The 19,490-nt window shown below is 37.3% G+C and overlaps 3 protein-coding genes across 3 annotated transcripts; 1 reads left to right on the plus strand and 2 right to left on the minus strand.

The window, feature by feature from the left end:
* Positions 1 to 1,348: 1,348 nt before the first annotated feature.
* LOC133327777 (RNA 3'-terminal phosphate cyclase) lies at positions 1,349 to 2,430 on the minus strand. The gene has a single exon (XM_061536315.1). The coding sequence runs from the start codon at positions 2,426 to 2,428 to the stop codon at positions 1,349 to 1,351; it is 1,080 nt and encodes a 359-aa protein (XP_061392299.1). The 5' UTR covers positions 2,429 to 2,430.
* A 2,920-nt stretch (positions 2,431 to 5,350) lies between these two features.
* On the plus strand, positions 5,351 to 7,630 carry LOC133327767 (mediator of RNA polymerase II transcription subunit 27). The gene is made up of 5 exons (XM_061536306.1): positions 5,351 to 5,520; positions 5,650 to 5,919; positions 7,038 to 7,128; positions 7,199 to 7,414; positions 7,484 to 7,630. The coding sequence occupies exons 1-5, from the start codon at positions 5,351 to 5,353 to the stop codon at positions 7,619 to 7,621; spliced, it is 885 nt and encodes a 294-aa protein (XP_061392290.1). The 3' UTR covers positions 7,622 to 7,630.
* Positions 7,631 to 8,284: 654 nt separating this feature from the next.
* On the minus strand, positions 8,285 to 17,249 carry LOC133327778 (gametogenetin-binding protein 2-like). The gene is made up of 6 exons (XM_061536316.1): positions 17,127 to 17,249; positions 11,972 to 12,538; positions 11,729 to 11,907; positions 9,523 to 10,254; positions 8,847 to 9,435; positions 8,285 to 8,515 (listed from the first exon to the last, which is right to left on the minus strand). The coding sequence occupies exons 1-6, from the start codon at positions 17,223 to 17,225 to the stop codon at positions 8,309 to 8,311; spliced, it is 2,373 nt and encodes a 790-aa protein (XP_061392300.1). The 5' UTR covers positions 17,226 to 17,249; the 3' UTR covers positions 8,285 to 8,308.
* Positions 17,250 to 19,490: the final 2,241 nt, after the last annotated feature.

Raw genomic sequence — 19,490 nt, forward strand, 5'->3', positions numbered from 1 at the left:
CTCGAAAATTTTAATTGCAGCCTGGCAACTCCGCACTGATTCCTCCATTAGTTGAAACCTACTGTCAACCTCTGAACGAATCGTCTTGACCACATCCTTAATTTTCAGCATAAAGCTTTCAAATTGCTTCTCCAAACATAGCTTATATAATTCAAATTCTTGCCTCAGCGTTTCATAAACATCTTCATTACCGCTTTGTGTATCAGTACCTGCATGACTAGAAGCAGTAGCATCAACGCTGTTATCAGTCTTCTTCTTAACACAGGTTGGGCATTTGAATAAAAACATCATTGTTTTTCTGTTCCTGTATAAGAAACTGTGTTGCTCTTTAGTCACATTAACGCAGTTAATATGAAAAAACATTCCACAGATACAACATCCAACACTATTTTGATTGTTCTTGACAACACTACTACAAGTTGGGCACGTATATGTTTTTGTTGTAGTTGGCATGGTTTCAGGATTGGATTCAGATAACGTTCCAGATATATTATCGAACACAGATGACAACCGCAACGACATCAGCTGCAACACAACAAGGGGGATCAGCTACAGCAACACAACAACAAAGCAATTGAAACGATAAGCCACTACAGCAGTCACCAACTACTCCACTTGTTTGTAAACAAATCTACACCAACGCAAAGAGTACACAGCTCAATTTATTCAATATCAATCAGTATAAATACAGCATTTGTTCCAGAAACACTCCGCGGCAATTTGATGTTGTATTCTTCTTCTTCTTCCAATCAGCTATTGTTTTATTTCATTTACAATTTGGTATTGTAAATCGCTCCTCCAACACACAATTGATGGTCGCAATAAAATCAATTTATTAACGCAAAAAACAACTTAATTTGCACTGCTATGCAAAAATTATTTATTAAATTTTATAATTTCCCGGGAGCAAAAATATTTACTGACACATCCTATAGGGCTCGCAAAATCGTTGTCCCAATATAGTCTTTTTGGTGAACCTACCGGTAGAAAAATGAGGCGGAACATTTAAAGGGGCTATGTCAAAATCTGGGTCAATATTTAAATTTTTCTACGAAGAAGATTTTTAACACATAAGGATTATAAATATTCTAAGAGAAGTTTTATCCTCTAAAATCCCCAAATGTCTATTATGAAGGTCTATGCAGTAAATTTATTTAGGGACTAAACTATACTAAAAGTTGTTCGAAGAAGGGTTTTAACCACCCAGAATAACAAATTTCTGAAACAAGATTGAAAATTAATGAAATGAAGGATCAATTCCAATGACAAACATTATCAAGGATTAACTATTTTACCAATTAAAAATCTCAAATAGATTTGATTAGGTCTACTTTATTTGTTGTTGTTTTCAATATGGACTTACATATCCAATACCTTGGCAAGTTAGAATAACATGATGTTCATTTACCTTCTCCTCGGTAAAACGAGCACCGCACATCTTCTCCGCCACATATATTGCAGTCTTTGTATGATTTGTCAATGGTTTCGTTAATATTCTAGATTGTCCTTTGGCCAATGCCATATAAATAATCAATTGGTCCTGGACATATTCATCCACACAAATTTCTCGTGATATAAGCTCCGCAAGTTCTCGTCCAGCCTTAGAGCCCAATTGATGAGCATCAACTTTTTTCTCACCCAACGAGGAAGAACCAATAACGCATCCAGTACTAGTGGTTGCTTTCAAAATGACACCCGATCCATTGTCACGCGCTACATCAGGAGATTCTTTATACGCTTCCAATTGACAAGGGGGGATATTTTTTAGTATACATAATTCCTTTTCAGCAGAGGTTTTCATGTTGTCAGCAAGATTGGGTGGTAGACGGCCAGCCACAAAACACCAACCCAGTGTTTCCTGGACTTGGCCAAAATTTGTTAAATCTATTGGATTGAGACATTTCACCGGTGGCACATACACCTTACAACGGCCACCGCCCCGTGGATAGTAGCCCCGCGTCATAAGATCAAAATCGAAAGATACACCAAACTGTTCCAGATTTGGCCGTAGCACCTCTGTTAAAAAATCAACTTGTGGAGCCATACCCACATTGGTGCCACCCACAAGTTCCAATTCGGACTTGCCATCAGCAAATGCAAGCACGGGTAGGGCACATTGTAAAACCAGCGATATACTGGCAGCTGTTTGAGTATTAACAAAATACTTTCCCGACCTGATTTTGCCGGGATTGAATTCGACTTGTATAGATTTCAGTTGGTTTCCATTCACCTGGGCATCGGTAATTTGCATCAAAAGATTTAGGCCGAACAAATGTTGATTCGAGAGGCCGGGATTTGGACGATTTGCCCTTATATTCACGATACGAACAGGACGTCGTAGAATGCAACTGAAGCTGAGGGCATTGCGCAGGATTTGGCCACCACCTTCCAGATATTTGCCATCGATTTCCAGAAATTCCACAGGCATTATGAAATTCGCTAATGGGAAACTGGATTTTGTCTTCGAGCACACACCTGGATGAATGTTCGATTGCAGAAATAAACCCATACATTCTAGAAACAGCTGATTTGCCGGCAACGATTTGTAAACACTAAGGTGATTTAGATTTTGTGGTTTATTTAACACATGAAAAAAGAATGGTATATTCCCGTACTTTTTGTAGTACAAAAATAATTTCAAAGTCAATATTGCTGTGTTCCAGACCATACAAGGATCTTCTATAAATCGATTTTTTATGTTGTGGCTCACGCTCTACGCAAAGTACCTTAGTCGCGGCGAGATTATTTGGCCGGTAAATCTTTTCAATTGTCAATTCCTTTGCATATATGTCAAGTAAATCCTCATAGGGAAGGTTAACCCCTGTAAAAAGTTCTAATGTGCATGTCGTTTTATTGAGGAAACAAAAGCTTCTGTCTTCCCTAGGAAGCATTCCAGCTGACATATGGGCTTGGGCAGTGCTTTGGAGGTACGTAGCGACGGAGTTCAAGGGATTCAATAGTGAATAATCCAAAGAGAATTTAGATATCCCGCTGTCGACTCCGGCTTCCAATAAGTGCTAAGTCCAAATAGACACCATCAATTTCTAGATCTGTAGATTGAGATCCTCGTTTACCTAATCCGCCTATTCATTCATTATCCATGATGTCACGGTGTCCAGCCGTAAGTTCTTCCAAAACTGTTCTACACTTGAGAACGGCCCCAGATTGGATGTAACAGGATTTGATGGAGTTAAGATCCGCTTGACTATCCACAACAATCTCTGCATCCAGACTTTTTATCAATTCCGCTGCCTTCCAGATCGCGAAGATTTCCGCTTGGAAAACAATACAGTTGCTATCCAGCTTGTAGACGCCAGCCCCGGTACCTTCATCCATCTTGGATCCGTCTGTATATAAATCCACAGTCGTTCCTGTTCCATCGTAATTTTCAGTCCAGGATTGTGCCATGGTACTTTGTTTCGTGTGATAGATGAAGCTGCAATCCATCCAGTGTTGTTGGAGCAAAGACGTCTAGTTTACGCTTCCTGGTGAACATTACCAGTTCCGCCTTTGTTGGGTTTACACCAAGGCCGTTCGCTTTGGCCCATGATGACAGCGTCAGTAAGACTCTGCATAAGCTCCCTAATTCGCGAACGATGGTGAAAAATGTTACCCACTGTAAAGAAGTAAAATACCTAAAAAACGAATCAGAGGCAGGAAAGATGATCACAGCGACTTCATCGGGAGCTAATCGATGTGAAATGAGATGTACGCTATTAACTATGCCAAAAGGCCACTAGAGAATAACTACATTGCGTACGGTGGCTACCCGATCAACGATTGTAGCAATGTGGTGCCTAATGGTATCCACTGACACAAGAAAGGAAAAGTGCTTGTAGCGACTGCAGTGAGGTAACCAAACAATTCCAAAGACAATGGGGACAAATAGGTTAGGTCAGCTACTATATTAAGGAGTTAAGGAGCTACTATATTGCGTACGTGGACTACCCTAGAAAAGGACTCCACCATAGTGGTTACTAAGAGTACCCACTGTAGTAGAAGACACACACAAAATCAGTGAGAAAGCCATGGTACAATTATAAAAGGTAACAGCAAATCCCAGCTGATTTGATTCCAACGTTATACTAGTGTCAATATGAATTTGACAAATTATGTTTTTAAAAATCACCCAACAGGAAAATTTGGAACGCATACAATTTAAAATTGTTCTTTATTAAATGTGCTCCTGTATTCAATTTACTCAATCTGCCTGCTGGGAAAGTTTGAGGAAGCAAATCTTTCTTCAAGGAATAACTCGCTATTCCGGGCATTTTCATATGTGTTACACATATATATGGCAATGGCTCAATTATAGGAAAGATGTGGAATAGATAGAAATATAAATTTGATAGATTTTCATTCATGTTTTTCAATTTTTATTTTGAGGATTTGAAAATATTTCATTTTTAAAATAAAAATAATTTGATGATAATTTGTTTGTTTATTTACATTTTTCTGTCAAATGAGCTGACACTAGTAGAACTTACAACAACAAATTTCCATGTGGTTGTTGTATCGTTTTTTGTACAACAACACTTGCTGTTACCTTCTATTATTATACCATGTGAGAAAGCATAAGTGTTGGCAGCAATCAAAGTGACTTCAGTGAGACTTATTCCAAAGGAAGCCAACCGCTCCTCAAAGTAGTTTGCAATGAATCAAGACCTATAAATAAGGTCGTCCAGGGAGAAAAGTTGGATATCAGCTGCCTCTCAAGTTTGCTGTCCAACTCCATTATTGTAAATTGACTTCTATTATGAAAACGTAAACAAAGGCCAAATTTTTGACATTAGACTTAAGAAAAAACAGCTGACTTTCGGTAGTTGGGTGACCTTATTAATTGATCTTTGCAATGAATAGATTGAGTTCGGCAGTGAAACAACAACATGAAGCAAGGAACTCGTCGTTTCAATTCAACCGTATGTATCGTTAACGACTAGGATATATAGTTTGAAGGCTACGACTGGAAAGATGAAAGTCGGAACAAGGCGTATGCCTTCGGAGGAACCTTCGAAGACACGCCAAAAAATCGAACGTTTCATGTTCCCAAGTGATCTCTTTAATTTAATTATAATTTTTAATAGTTTTCGCAGTAAGAAACCCTTGTTCAGAAACACAACTATTATTACTTGAATAGTCGTACCCGCAATCGTCGTATTAAAAACGGTTGAACGTCCCAAAGTACTTTTTTGTGTTGTCATGTACCATTACCTACTAAATTTTCCATCTCTGGCGGTTTGACAGCTCGTTAGCGGATTTGTTTACATTGCAATTGCAGAGTAGTTTTTGGCAAATTTTACATTCAATTTTTCTTAATTTTGTTCAGAGGAAATCATAAGAAAAGGGCGCAATGGAAAAATTAAATACAACATTAAATGCTGTCAAATCGCTACGTTCCAGTGTACGCCAGTGTTTTGAACAGCTGGCTGATGGCACCGCCGCCGAACAAACTGAAGATAGCCGGACAAAATTTCTATTGGAGTTTCAAGAGAATTATAGTCATATTAATCAACAATTAAGGTACGGAGGTGGCATACTATGGAATCACTTCAGTGGTTTTACTTGGATGCCGACGGAATTATGCATCCCAACCTTATTTGTGTGGTCATGGAAGATACATTGTTTTTTAATCTTCTTTTTTGTTTACAGAGAAGTGGAAACCTTAATAAATGGCTTGCAGACACCTTTGGGTCCCTACTATTTGGGTAATACAACATATTTGGCACAAGAGATTACCCAGGACCGCCAGGCTATGTATTCGCAGCTAGTTAGCAGCTATAAATGGATTGATAAAGTGCATGAGCACAGTTTGTTGGCCTTTAACAACTTAAATTTGAATAATTTGCGTAGATCGTACACATATTGCTCACAGAAGAGGGGAAGAGTACAATATACTTCGTGCAATAATCCCGATCCCGAGTAAGTATAAATGTACAATATTTTTATCAAACATTTTAAATGTAGGCGAACTCTTTATCGGGATGTAGGTAAATTTTTCACCTAGACATTTATTTATCAGAAGTCTAAGTTTAGGGGTTTTATAACACCCAACAATTATATTGACCAAAATAAAATTATATGTCAATATAGTCCCGATAGATAGATTGAGTTGGAGAGTATGCACAAACATTGCAACCTTCGGAATTTTAATGGTATGTACTTGGATCTTTTTCCAACCGCCATATTTAGTTCTAATGAGCCGAAAAGAATAGTAGTGTTATTTTTAATATTCACCAAAAAATGGCCACAGCGTTGTGTATTTGAAGTCGTCAAACACATCTCAACAATGCGAAATATTTTCCCATTTGTCGGCATGGATTCTGTAATATACATATTCAACAGTTTTTGTGGTACCTGGCCTATAGACAATATCAAGCTGTCCTAGATATTTCTCCGGGACTGTCTATAGAGACTCATATGTCGTTATAAAAACCAAGTGGTTTGTGTAGACTCACAGAACTTTATAACAGACCGATGGGTCTCTATAGCGCCACAGGTCTTTATAAAAGAGCGATTGGTCTGTATAACATACCAATTGGATCGTATAGAGACCCGTGCCATATCCTTGAAAAATGTTCTTTGAAAAAACCCACGACTTTTTTTAAAAACTGAAAAAGGCCAAACCTTGTGTTGGTCATTTAAAAAATATTCTTATACAAATCCTTGCTTAAAATAGTGCTTGGAAAAATATTCTTAAAGAATCCACGCCGTAACTGGTCCTTGAAAAAGTATCCTTAAACAAATCCACGCCTTAAATAGTCGTTGAAAAAATATTCTTTAAAAAATCCTCGTCTTCCTTAAATGGTCGTTGAAAAATATATTCTTTAAAAAATCCTCGTCTTCCTTAAATGGTCCTTGAAAAAATATTCTTTAAAAAATCTACGCCTCAATGGGCATTGAAAAAATATTCTTTAAAAAATCCACACCTTAAATGGTCCTTGAAAAAATATTCTTTTGAAAAATCCACGCCTTAAATTTAAAGGTCCTTAAAGGCCCATGAAAAAATCTTGTTTGAAATTGTTTATTCTCTCTTTCAGATTCATCGATAATCTCTTTTATAATGATATTTCCCATACGAATACAATTTATAAAGTTTGCCGACCCTTCAGTTCCAATGCTGTGGTGATTGTAAGTTCCATAAGCCATGTTCAGATTTAAATAATTATTGAAACTTATTGAATTTTTGTTTTCAATTTAGGCAACCATAAGTCATGTCTTGAAGGCGGCAATAATTTGCAAAGGTGTTCTCATTGAATGGGTGACCGTCAAGGGGTACGATGAACCCATGGAAATCGATGATCTATGGACCGAGTCACGCTATGAAGTCTTTCGCAAAGTTCAAGAGCATACCCACTCGGCAATGTTGCACTTCTTTTCGCCCACACAACCGGAATTGGCTGTCAAGAGTTATATGGTGAGGCAATCACATCCACCCAAATCACTTTTTGAGCCTCTAATATATTTGTTTTTTTTTCTCTTGCAGACTTGGTTAAATAGTTATAGTAAATTATTTTTGGAGCCCTGTAAAAGATGTGCGAAATATGTTTCAAATGGTTTACCGCCCACCTGGCGGGATTTGCGTACGTTGGAACCCTTCCATGAGGAATGTAAAAATTGCTAAAATAAAAATTCCCTTGGAAGAGTAACCCACCCTTTTTTGAAGAAACTTCATCATGATTAGTTATAGTTTGTATACCATTAAAGTAATAATAAATAAAAATGCTTAAGTATTTTTTTTTTTTAAATAATATTTCTTCTTTTTTATAAGTATATATTTTTTTAAAACAAAAAAGAAAACAATTCATAATTTCTATGATTTCTTTTATGCAAAAAAAACAAACAAAAGAATATTTTTCATCATTTTCATTCTGTTATAATAACTTTTCTGTTTCTCATCAAAACATGTTTTGCGTTTTTTTATGCTATTTTCTATTTCCTTCTTCGGCACGAAATGTAAGAATGTGGGGGAGGGGGTCTCTTCGTTTGCATTATGTTGCAATTAAATATGTTTGTATTTATAATTAATGTTCATTAATGTTGCAAAGGAGAGTTGGAGGGGGTGGTTTGTAGATTGATTCGGAAAGGCATAGGAGGAGAATACACAGTTTGATAAATTATAATCTGATTTTATCTCTCTCTCTCATCGATGTATAATTTCAATAATTTTTAAACTGGTTCTGAACAGAAAATATTGATGATGCACGCGCGCACAGCTGAGTACAGCCTACAGGTCCAGTTTCGGTATTCGGTTTTTGCTCCATATCAAGAACTCTCAATGATGATGTTGACATTATTTTGTTTGTTTGTTTTACAACTTATTATTAGACATAGAAAATGGGGAGGCGGTCATCGAACGTCCCTGTTGCATGCACAAACGTGCAAAATTTTCACGCAATGTCTCGCGCAATTGCAAACGCTGTTGTTGAACCTTTTCACGTTGGCACTGATACTCTAAGACCACTTCATGGGGAATGTAACAGTTCTCTTCAGCTTCATCGTCGCCATCGAAGTCGTCCTAAAAAAAAGTAAAAGGAAAGAAATCGGAAAAAAGGTGTGAGACATTGTCTGTGGACATAATTGAGGCATAACGGAGATTTTATAAAATTCAAAAAAGATCTGAAAATCACAATTTGTTTGTAGATAGAGGCCCACAGGACTATCATGAATACCAATTGGTTTGTATAGAGACCCACAGGTCTTTATAAAGACCAATTGGTCTGTATAGAGACCACAATTCTTTATAGATACCACAGGGCTTTATAGAGACCACAGGTCCTTATAGAGACCATAGGTCAATCATAAACTCAAACAACAAAATCAAATAACTTCTTTCGAATAAAGCTTACCAACATTTGTTGCAGACTCAACGTATTGAAATGATCCTCTGGAAAGAATTTACAGGAATCCGAACCAAAGCTATAATCAAACGATTTATGATGATAATTATCATCGTCGTGACAGTGATCACGATTTTTGTAATGTATATCGTGGCTATCAGCAGCAATCGACGACAAATGACATTTGTGTGGGTCATCTACCACATTTTTGTTGCTACGTTCATGTTCATGATTACAAAAACCATCCGAACATGATACCTCAGAACCTTCCGATGTATCTTCGGGCGATGAGACAACACTTGAGGTACGTGAATTGCCATGCGACAAGGGTTCACTGCCATAGCCAGAATCTTTAATATCACTTTCGCAAGGACATTCCGATGTTGGTGCATGGCAATCGTTGCACTTAACTGTAGTTGTTGTTAGTGTGGCATTAGTAGACGATGTGTTGGTAATACGATCAGAGGAGGTGTTGTTGTTTTTAACAGCAAACACCGGCTGCTGTTGATTACCACCATCACCACCACCATTCGAAGAAATACCCAATAAATCGGATTTTTGAGATTTCTCCTTTTTCTTGTTACTATTAGCGCCGCTACTATTGTTGTTGTTGTTATTGGTGGGGGAATTTTTCTTTTGCGGTGTTTTAACTTTTTGTTTTTGCTTTTGTTTCTTCTTCTTTTGCTGCTGCTGCTGCGACTGAGTATTTGGCTGAACTGAGTTTTGGATTGTTGTTGTTGCTGAATGCGCTTTATGATGATGTCCACTAACATCATCCGCATCGTCGTCGTCGTGATTTTCTTCCAGATTATCACACTCCACACCTGCATCCTCTTCCAACTCTTTCGATTTCTGACCAGCAGCTAACACATGGTTTCGTTTCTTCCCCGTCTCCGCATCGTCATCTTCCTCCTCATCGTCGTCACCTTCATCGATGCCCAAGGCTTCATCTTCGTTGGCCGATGTTAAAGAACCTCCCGTCTTGGAGCCGCGATGTTCATGCAAGTCTTCATCCTCACTGCCATGATGATGATGCTCCTCTCCGTCTTCCTCTTCTTCGCCACCATTGACTTCTTTACGTTCGCAGACACGGGAATTTTTCTTTTCATTCTTCTTCTTCTTCTTTTTCAATTTCTTCTGCTCCCGCTTATGTTCCTTGGCCTTTTCGGCCCGACTTATCTCCTGGTAGAGCAATTCTAAATTGCTAATACCCTGTTTCTTTTCCACGGACATATCGAAACTTTGACACAGGGCGTGAACACCAACCGCCGCTAAAACTTGACAGGCACGTTCCTCTTCGCGTAAACTGACGTAGACACGTCGCAAGCGTTCGTACATAATCATACCGACACAGGTGAGCACCTCTTCCTGGGCAATTTCTAATGTTTTCGCATGACGCTCTCTCAATTTAGAGTAGCTGAAAAATAAGGTAGAATATGGAGATTAAATTAATTTGGTTTATTAGTAGATCGGATTTATAGACGATTAAGTGTTTGTTTTTATGGATGACTAAAGACAGTGGGTGTTTATAGGTCTCTTTAGAAAAAAGAGACCCCATCAAACACTTGAGTGTCTGTAGACAGTTCTATTGTAAATCGTTCTATATATAAATTGTCGGTGTTCTCTATACTGACAAATTTGTCGGTAAAAGGGGCTGAAGATCTCTACACTGACCAATTTGTCTTTCAAAATGTATAGAAGACTTTTTAGATATATATTTTGTATAGACAGACATAGGCGGAGCAGAGGTAAATGCTAACGGCCTCCTGCACATGTTGGGGATAAAGGAAAACACAATAATATTCATTGGGTATAAATAAACAGAATATAAATAAACAGTCGCGGACAATCAGCAGGTCCTGGAGGAGTTTTGGAGGAAATGGCCAATTGCCTATGATCCCAGGACTGAGGATGCGAGAATGACACCTCCAAATACACAATTGGAGGTCTTAGGTCACTTTCATTTCTATGTGGCCTTCCTAATGCTGGGGTGTTGGTCGACCGCAGTGTTTACGGTTTGCAGTCATGGTCCCGACTGTATTCGAACAGATTATTGTTGATACCTGTACGCCTCAGCAGATTCTTCCGGCTTTGCTGCCGAGTCATTACCATGTGGTAAGAGGCTATGTCATTCCAAAGAGATTTCTGAGAAGAAGATATACTCGCAGAGATATTAATTTCTGCAACCGATTTATCGGACGGGACAGGGACTCAATCAGTGATAAAGAATTCCTTCGTCACGTGTGAAGTCAATTTCTGATCTCTCAGCCCCCTTCAAGGGACCTCTTGAGTGTTCAGAAATCCCGGACATCATCCTCCACTGCGAAGGAAGGAAGGCTGATCGAACACAACCTCCCTCTAAGCAAAATAACTAAACCTGCTAAGCCGCCTGCTGCTAAATTTCCAAAAGCCAAGCCTAAAGTGACGAATACGAGGTAAGTGCTTGCGACAGCTGCATCAACCTCTGCGACAGCTGAAACTTTGGGGGAATCATATCGAACACAACTAATAGCTGTGAAGAGATTAAGGTACTTGGATGAGCAAAAACCTCTTGCCAAAAGACCCACGCAGTCGCTAGATGCACTGAAAACTGTTTCGTTTGCGTGGAGGACTTCTTTTGTAGCCGATAGGATTTTGAAAGATATGTCTTCTACATATCCGTTCAATATGTCTCTAATGACGACTAATGTGGCTTCTCTATGGACGATTATTACATAGTTTTATGCACAACTAATAAGTCGTTCTTGTGGGGGATTATTAGGTCTTAATTTATGCCAAAGGAATGTCCATATTATGTATCCTCTTTAAATACGACTTATGTACGTTTTAATAGAACATTATTTTCAATCTTCTCGTCTAATCTGTTGTTGAATCTCTTTAATTGAACTCACCTTCCGTTGACTTCGGGTTCGGCGCGCCTTATAAGAGCGTCGAGAAAGTCGATTTTATTCGTGAAAACATGTATATGCTTGTCGGGGTGACACTTTTTGATATTCGCATAAAGTGCGGCGACATAGCCTTTCTCTTTCGTTGTCGTCTCACCCACTAAGATTTTATAGGCCTTTTCGATCTGTAGATTAAAAAAATTACAAATTATGAGTTATCTATTTCACGTATAAATTCAATAACATTACCTTCGTACGACAGCCATTACAGAATTTATGTTTCTTGAGATAATTCTCCAACACTTCATGCAGTTCTTTTGTCTCAATCACGGCCAACTCATCACGACAATTGTGTTTCATCGAGGACCAGACTTCACGCCACGTTTCCGAAAATGGTTTCGAACGGAATGCATCCAACGAGTGCAGCACACATCGGGTTTTATTCCTTAATTTACTTTCCAGCAGGTTATTTAGAATTTCATGATGACGATAGAGGAGTGTACCCAGCGCCTGTGGTGTTTTCATTTTCTCTTCGGCTATACTAAGGACACAGGAATTTTTCAGTACCAGGGGATCCAGCGTGGGATGGCCGGACATTGATAGTTGATAGAAGAGGCGTTCGACAAGGCGTCGACAACCGACACACTGTACGCATTGATTTAGAACGGATACGAAGGTTTTGCTGCTAATCTCCAATGATGTATGTAATTCATCCGTGGTTAGTAAATTAAATTTGCGGGTAAACTCTTCGAGTTCTTTGCCACGAATGTGTGGACTATCGATGCACAAGCCTTTGCTATTTAAATCCATTAACATCTGTAAAGGCAAAAATAAAGGGGATCATTTAATAAAAAAGTATTGGAAATTTTGAATTTTGTTTTTAGAGATTCCTCAGAAAAAAATCTAGTTTTCTTTTAAATTAAATCAAAAGAAACTTAACAACAACTAATGTTACCTTCAAGATAAGATATAAGACCTTAATAACCATAACCAGAGATATTCTCAAAATGTTTATTACACTGTTTTTTGCTTTATGACAAAAAACACGTGCATGTATGTATGTGTGCGTGTAAAAATCATACACACATTCTCTCTATAGTCGGCAAATTCACATTTTATTAAAATGCATTTTAATAACACAAAAAAAAAGCAGGGAGAAAGACGACCCAAAGTTGGATATTTTATCCGCATAAAAATATCAAAAATATATAGCTACAAATAAACTTCGGATCAAATCTTTTGTGTCGTAATTATAAATTGAACCCCTCACATCGGAAGAGAGTAAAAAGCAGGAGAGCAACAAACAGGCAGTTGTTTGAAGTACAATGAAAAAGGTTTTTGTTTTTTGTTTAACTGTAAGTGATGATGACACAAATTATTCGGGGGTTATGGGGTAGGGTGCGGTTCTAATATATGTCGTATATTTGTTTTGTTTTCTTGTTAGGCTGAAGTTCATTCAACACATAAATGCAATATTAAATATTGTTCTTCTTTGAGTAAAAACAAAATCAAATAATATTCACAATGCAACAGTTCAAAAGAATTTTTCTTAAATATGGTCCAAAGACCTATACATATAAAGGGCGCTGCATATACATTTTTTTACGAATCTTTCTAAAAAATCACTTAGAAATTGGCCTTTATTGAAGATTGATATTTTCTCTTTTTTTTTCAAACAAATTAGACAAATTCTTAAAAAGGTTTGATAATGATGTAAATTCCTCTTTTAATCGAGCTAAGCTCCGACTGAAAGTCTTTTACAAAGTTATAATAGTCGGCCGAGAATTTTCGGCAATATGCCCGCTACTTCATTAGCGAATGTGGGTAATATTTAAACATATATTAGCATATTATTTTATTTTCACAGAAAACTGCATATATCTGAAAAACTAAATAATCCAAACCTTAATATAGACCATAAATTGAATTTGAGTACCATTTAGTACCAAATTTCATGATTCGAGCTCTAAAGTGATCCCTAATCCAAGTTTCAGGATTTCAACTCTATTGGTTCACCCACAATTCAAATTGCACCAAATTTAGTACAAAGTAGCACGAATTTCTATCGGTTCCTACCAACCACACTGATCCTAAATCCAAGTTTCAGGATTCCAACTCTTTCGGTTCATCCACAATTCAAATTGTACCAAATTTGGTACAGAGTAATACGAATATCTAAAACCTCTTCCTTACCACAAACCTACACCACCATAGTGATCCTAAATCTAAGTTTCAGGATTCCAACTCTATCGGTTCACCCACAATTCAAATTGTTCTAAATTTAGTACATACTATCCTAACTCCGAATTTGATGATTCTGGTTATATTGTTTCACCTAAAATTCAAATTGTACCAAATTTCAAAATCATCTCCTTAAATAAACTCTACATCCCAACCCTTATTCGCATTCTAAATTTCAAATTTTTAGCTCTATTCATTCACATGCTACGAAATTGTACCAAATTTAGTACATTTTAGTTGTGTCCATAAGGCTATAACACCCAAGCAAGTACATAAGGAGACACCCTGTTGCAGTTCTCTGGGCAGCTTTCAGACAGGTCTGGATATTCCTCCACTGCGCCTCACATTCATTCGCAAACCACACTGGTGCCGCATAGCTTACCACTGATCGAACTATTGCCTTATAAGAGGACAATAAGGTTTCTTTGTCAGTGCCCCAAATGCTGCCGGCTAGAGTATTGAGGAACTTGTTGCTACTTTTCAGCCTTTTGCGTAAAGCAGTAGCTTGCGCAGACGACTTGAAAAGGTATCTTGATGTAGTTTGTGGTCAAAATCAGCTTTCCATCGCCGACCATTTGGTGAACAGCGGATATTTTTTGAGAGTTATTCTTCAGATGGAAGATATTAACAATACAAATGTAATTAATAACGGGACCCGACGCCATGATCGTGCAATCATGTTGATGTACGATTATGGCTGATGTTGGACAACTGGAAAATTGCTCAACGATGGGAGGAGTAGCGCTTCAAGTGTCTTTGCTACTGGCGACAGGAGTGAAGTCGACCTGTACCATTCACCACTGCTGGCATCCTTGCCAGGCTTTAGCAGCGGGACCAAACTGCCCATTTTCAAGACTTCAGGAACTATTTGGGTAATTAACGACAATTTGAGAGCCGATGATAAATTATCAACTCCGGGTTCATCCAGCTGATTAAGCATTACCATGGTTATTCCGTTAGGGTTCAACGCTTTGGAGGATACAGCGTTTTTAATTACATCTACACCCACCTTCGCCCTCTTCGGCACGGAGTGCCCTTATGTGACGTTGTACACTGCTGCATTGTTTCACGTCGTCTAGCCACTTTTTCCTTTTGTGGTTGCCAGGTTACGTTATTTATCAGATCCACTGTCATAATGGTGATGTCTAGCGAACTGTGGCAATATGGACAGAGTGGAGTCACAAGAACTTCATATGGTTCTTGTTAGAATTATTTTTTTTTTTTTCAAAAAATAGAATTTTTTTCAAATTTTGTCTAAATCCAGCAAACTTAGATAAGTATATGTCCAGGGGACCATTTGACTTTTGGAAGCCCATTGTATTATTGTAGTTAGGACTTCAATTGCTTTAAATTGATACCCATTAAAAATGCCTTAGGGAATTTTAAAAAAAGCATATGAGAATACAAGGTCACCGCGGAACTTTAGAGGCTCATACATCAGGTAATATGGATTTCCACTGTAATTAGGTTCCTAGAACTATTGATGGTAAAAATATCAAGTAGATCCTCGACTGGGACCTAGCGTGCGTAGGAAAATTATTTTTTTGGAAAATCGCCAATTTTTGACCAAAAAATAAGCAGGAAAATTTGAAAGATCTTCAATAATTGGCTGAGTGACCGACCACCCGGAATAGTATTTCTTCCTAATATTTACAAAGATCTAAATATACAATCAAATTTGTATGTCTGAATACAACATACCCTCTTTTCCACACAATAGCAATGCATGAAACTCCATGCGACAACTTATCATCTGATATTAACAAAATTCAATTTTCCCAACTCTGATTTGTGCTATGCGTTTTTTATAAAATAGCGCAGTAGTACAACAACAACTACACTCTACGAAATTGAAATTGTATGTTGAACCTGTTTTGTGCACAGCAGCTTCTTCTTCTCCGATATGCGGTTGGTCACAGTCACAATGAAAAATTCGAAACAACAACACACCAGCAACAATAATAATAAGCCACACTAATAATAAAAAATAACAACAAAAGATTAAAGCCCATAAATTTAACTATCAAAGAAAGTTTTTTTACAATTTAGTTTTTTTTAAGAAAATGAAAAGTGAGCTTCTTAATAAAAAAACAAATCTTTGTTGGGGCATTTTGTTTACCACCACCAACGAGGAGGAGGAAGTGTATGGGGTTTGGTGGGCGTAGCTCAGTAATGCTATTGATCTTGGGGAAAATACCATTAGTTGGCAAGCAAGGGAACAAAAATTTTTGTTTTCAAAATATTTTCAATACAAATCCAAATTCATAATAGTTTGTATTAATCACCATCGAATATTTTACATTGAGCTGGGGACAAGTTTTTGTTGTGTCTTTGCCTTTTGGTCTACAGAAACAAAAACAAACCGAAAACAACAACAACAGTGTTGCGTATAGTGAGCAGCTCGACGTCATACCAAAACCGTAGACAAAATACGACAAACTCTCGCATGATAAGTGATAAACAATTTTAAAATTCAAGGTTTTCCCAGTCCAAAACAAATAAATTAAAGAAGGCAATAATAATAATACGACTACTACTAATAATCGGCGAAGTAAACGACATCACTTTAACATACATTTGTACACATGAGAATGTATGTTTATGCGGCGAACAAGACAGTGCAAGAAGATACATCCATCCATCGCACCAAAAAATATACTCTAACAAGTTTAATCAGCGTCAGTCAGTCAGTCAGCTGCACCTTAAACTGGGTGGGGAGGGAGGTGGTATGTGGATGTAGGCAGGGTGGTGGTGCGGCGGATGCAAATCGTGTTATGATTATTATAATGGTGGTAGTGACTGGTGTGTGGTGGTAACAATGAAAGACGGCAACTCGCACAGAAAATAAAACCGACCAACTGACTGATGGACGGTCGGACCAACCAAAAACAATAATAATTTTCCCCAGAAACGTTGTTACATTTCTTCATCACGATGAAACAGAAAAACTAACTACTGTCACTACTACTAACTACTACGCTGATTACGAAGAATATGTATGCTCGCTCCTCTTCTTCTTCACGTCTTGCTACTGCTGATGAACCCAACAAAAAAAAACTTGGGAATTGGTCTTCCACTTGACTAGAAAAACTGTGTTAATCATCATCCTCACCAGGTTGGGGTGGAAGATGATGTTACTCCTTTTTCTGCTGCTTCTTCTTACCATTAAATTATCATCACCAGCACTGACGGGCAATTGTCTCCGGCCGACGTTCACATAACTCATGTCCTCCATTCTATAGACGTAGGTTAGACGCGCCATGTTTTATTAATAAATTAAAAAATAAAACACAGAAACAGCAGAATTCACTCGCTTATCGTTTTCTTTTCTTTTTTTGTATTTCTCTTCTCGTATTTTCGTCTTCTTCTCATCCACCACGTATGCCACTTATTTCTGGTTATTGTATCAATAAACCAGCCACAATCCGTAGATAATTATAATATTTACAAAAAAATTACTCCTTAAAGGGGCTTTTTTATGCAAAAAACTAAATAAATGTGTTTTCTTTCTTCGGTCTTTCTTATTTTCCACTTCAGCACTACTAATAAAAAAAGAAGAACCGATGTGAAATTTGACAAACTTGACTCGTCGTCTCGTTCAGCAATTTTTTCCTTCTTTGATCACAACGAAATGAAGGCGGAGAAGGTTGCCATATGTTGTAGTTGATTGTGCAACTCTGTTGATGGTTTAATAATTCGTATTTTGGAAAAACAAAGTTTAGGAGTCGTAGTTAATTAATAGGAGGATACTAATTTATTGTAATTTAATTAATTTGTGATAATTTGAAATGATTATATTATGAAATTAATTGTTAATCACTATCAAAACAAAAAACATATGAGCACTTTTTTGATGGAATTACATGGCATCACTATGCGTTCAGTGTTGTATATTGAGGGCAAAAGCATATGGGTGGTAGGTAATGTATCAACTCTGTACAGCCGACCAGAGTTGATATTTGGTCTCACCCAATTTGGGGTGTTCATATGTTGGCATGTGTTAAACAACATATAGGAAGAAGCAATGGTTATTAAAGGTCCAGACTGATGCCTGCGAAGTTTTGTTAAAATCGGTTCAGATTTAGATATAGCTTCCATATATAGTCCGATTTTTTGTAAATGGTACACCAAAGTCCTTATATATCTTTCTATTTGCACGAAATTTGGCGCAGCGCACTTAATTAAGTCTAGAATGATGTGTGTTAAGTTTCGTGAAAATCGGTTCAGATTAAGATATAGCTCGCATTTATATTGTCGTCCGATTTTATGTAAATGGTGCACCAAAGTTCATATATATCTTTCGATTTGCACGAAATTTAGCATAGCGTACTGGGCCTAGAATGATGTGTTAAGTTTCGTGAAAATCGGTTCATCGCACTTAATTGAGTCTAGAATGATGTGTGCTAAATTTTGTGATATTCGGTCCAGATTAAGATACAGGTCCCATATATATTGTGTCCGATTTTATGTATATGGTGTACCAAAGTCCGTAAATATCTTGCGATTTGAACGAAATTTGGCACAGCGCACTTAATTGAGTCTATCTCCCATATATATATATATATATATATATTCGCCCGTTTTAATGTAAATGGTGCACCAAAGCCCCTATAAATTTTCCGATTGGCACGAAATTTGGCAAAACGTACTGAACTAAGTCTAGAATGGTGTGTGTTAAGTTTTGGAAAATCTAAAGATAAATTGTCTGTTCTATCTACAGGATACTGTATGTATTAGCGCCTCTTGTATGTACCAATAGTGGTGAAGGGTTTCATATAATCGGCTCCGTCCGACTTTTGAACTTTCCTTACTGGTTTTAATTTTGAAAAATATTTGACTTGCTTACTTATCTGGCTTATAACAGAACGGTTGTGTAATGTGGCTGGCAAGTATGACCTCTATTCATTACCAAGGTGTTGATGGTATTTTGCTAAGATGGCTCCGGCTAAAACTCTAGCGGCGAGGAGGTACACTTGAGCACATACAAAAATAACATTATATCATTTTACAAGAAAACCATTAAAACATGTTGTTGTATTGTTTTTGATTGTTGTTGTTGCTGGTACCCCTAGGTGGAGTTTGGGTACCCTTTGCCCTCCCTATGGGTTCCTACCTTGAACCCCCTTAATGGGCCTCTGAATCATGAGGACCCCAATTACTTATATTACGGCTGCCCAATTACCTTTACATTACCTTTCTTTATTCACCAATTAATTCATAGTTCAAACCTTTCATTTAAATTCATAATTCGATAACATTTTTATTGTTTATTCAAAGGTTATACCATATAAGCTTAAAGTAGTTACATCTAATAACAATTGGATTCAATGATATTCAAGATTAAGTTTTTCTTAAACCTTAGGATGATGTAATATAAATGAACGATTTACAAATATGCTTCAGGAAACTAAAGAAATATACCAGGACTGAATTTAGAACATACTCTCAGGTGATTTCCCCAGATATTTGGGTTAAAATGGTTTAAAATTCAGAATGAAATAAATTTCCTTTACCTATCGAGCTCGAT

This window comes from Musca vetustissima, unplaced genomic scaffold (assembly GCF_032173495.1).
Source record: "Musca vetustissima isolate MV318-11 ecotype Yass unplaced genomic scaffold, APGP_CSIRO_Mvet_v1 utg299, whole genome shotgun sequence".
NCBI lineage: Eukaryota > Metazoa > Arthropoda > Insecta > Diptera > Muscidae > Musca > Musca vetustissima.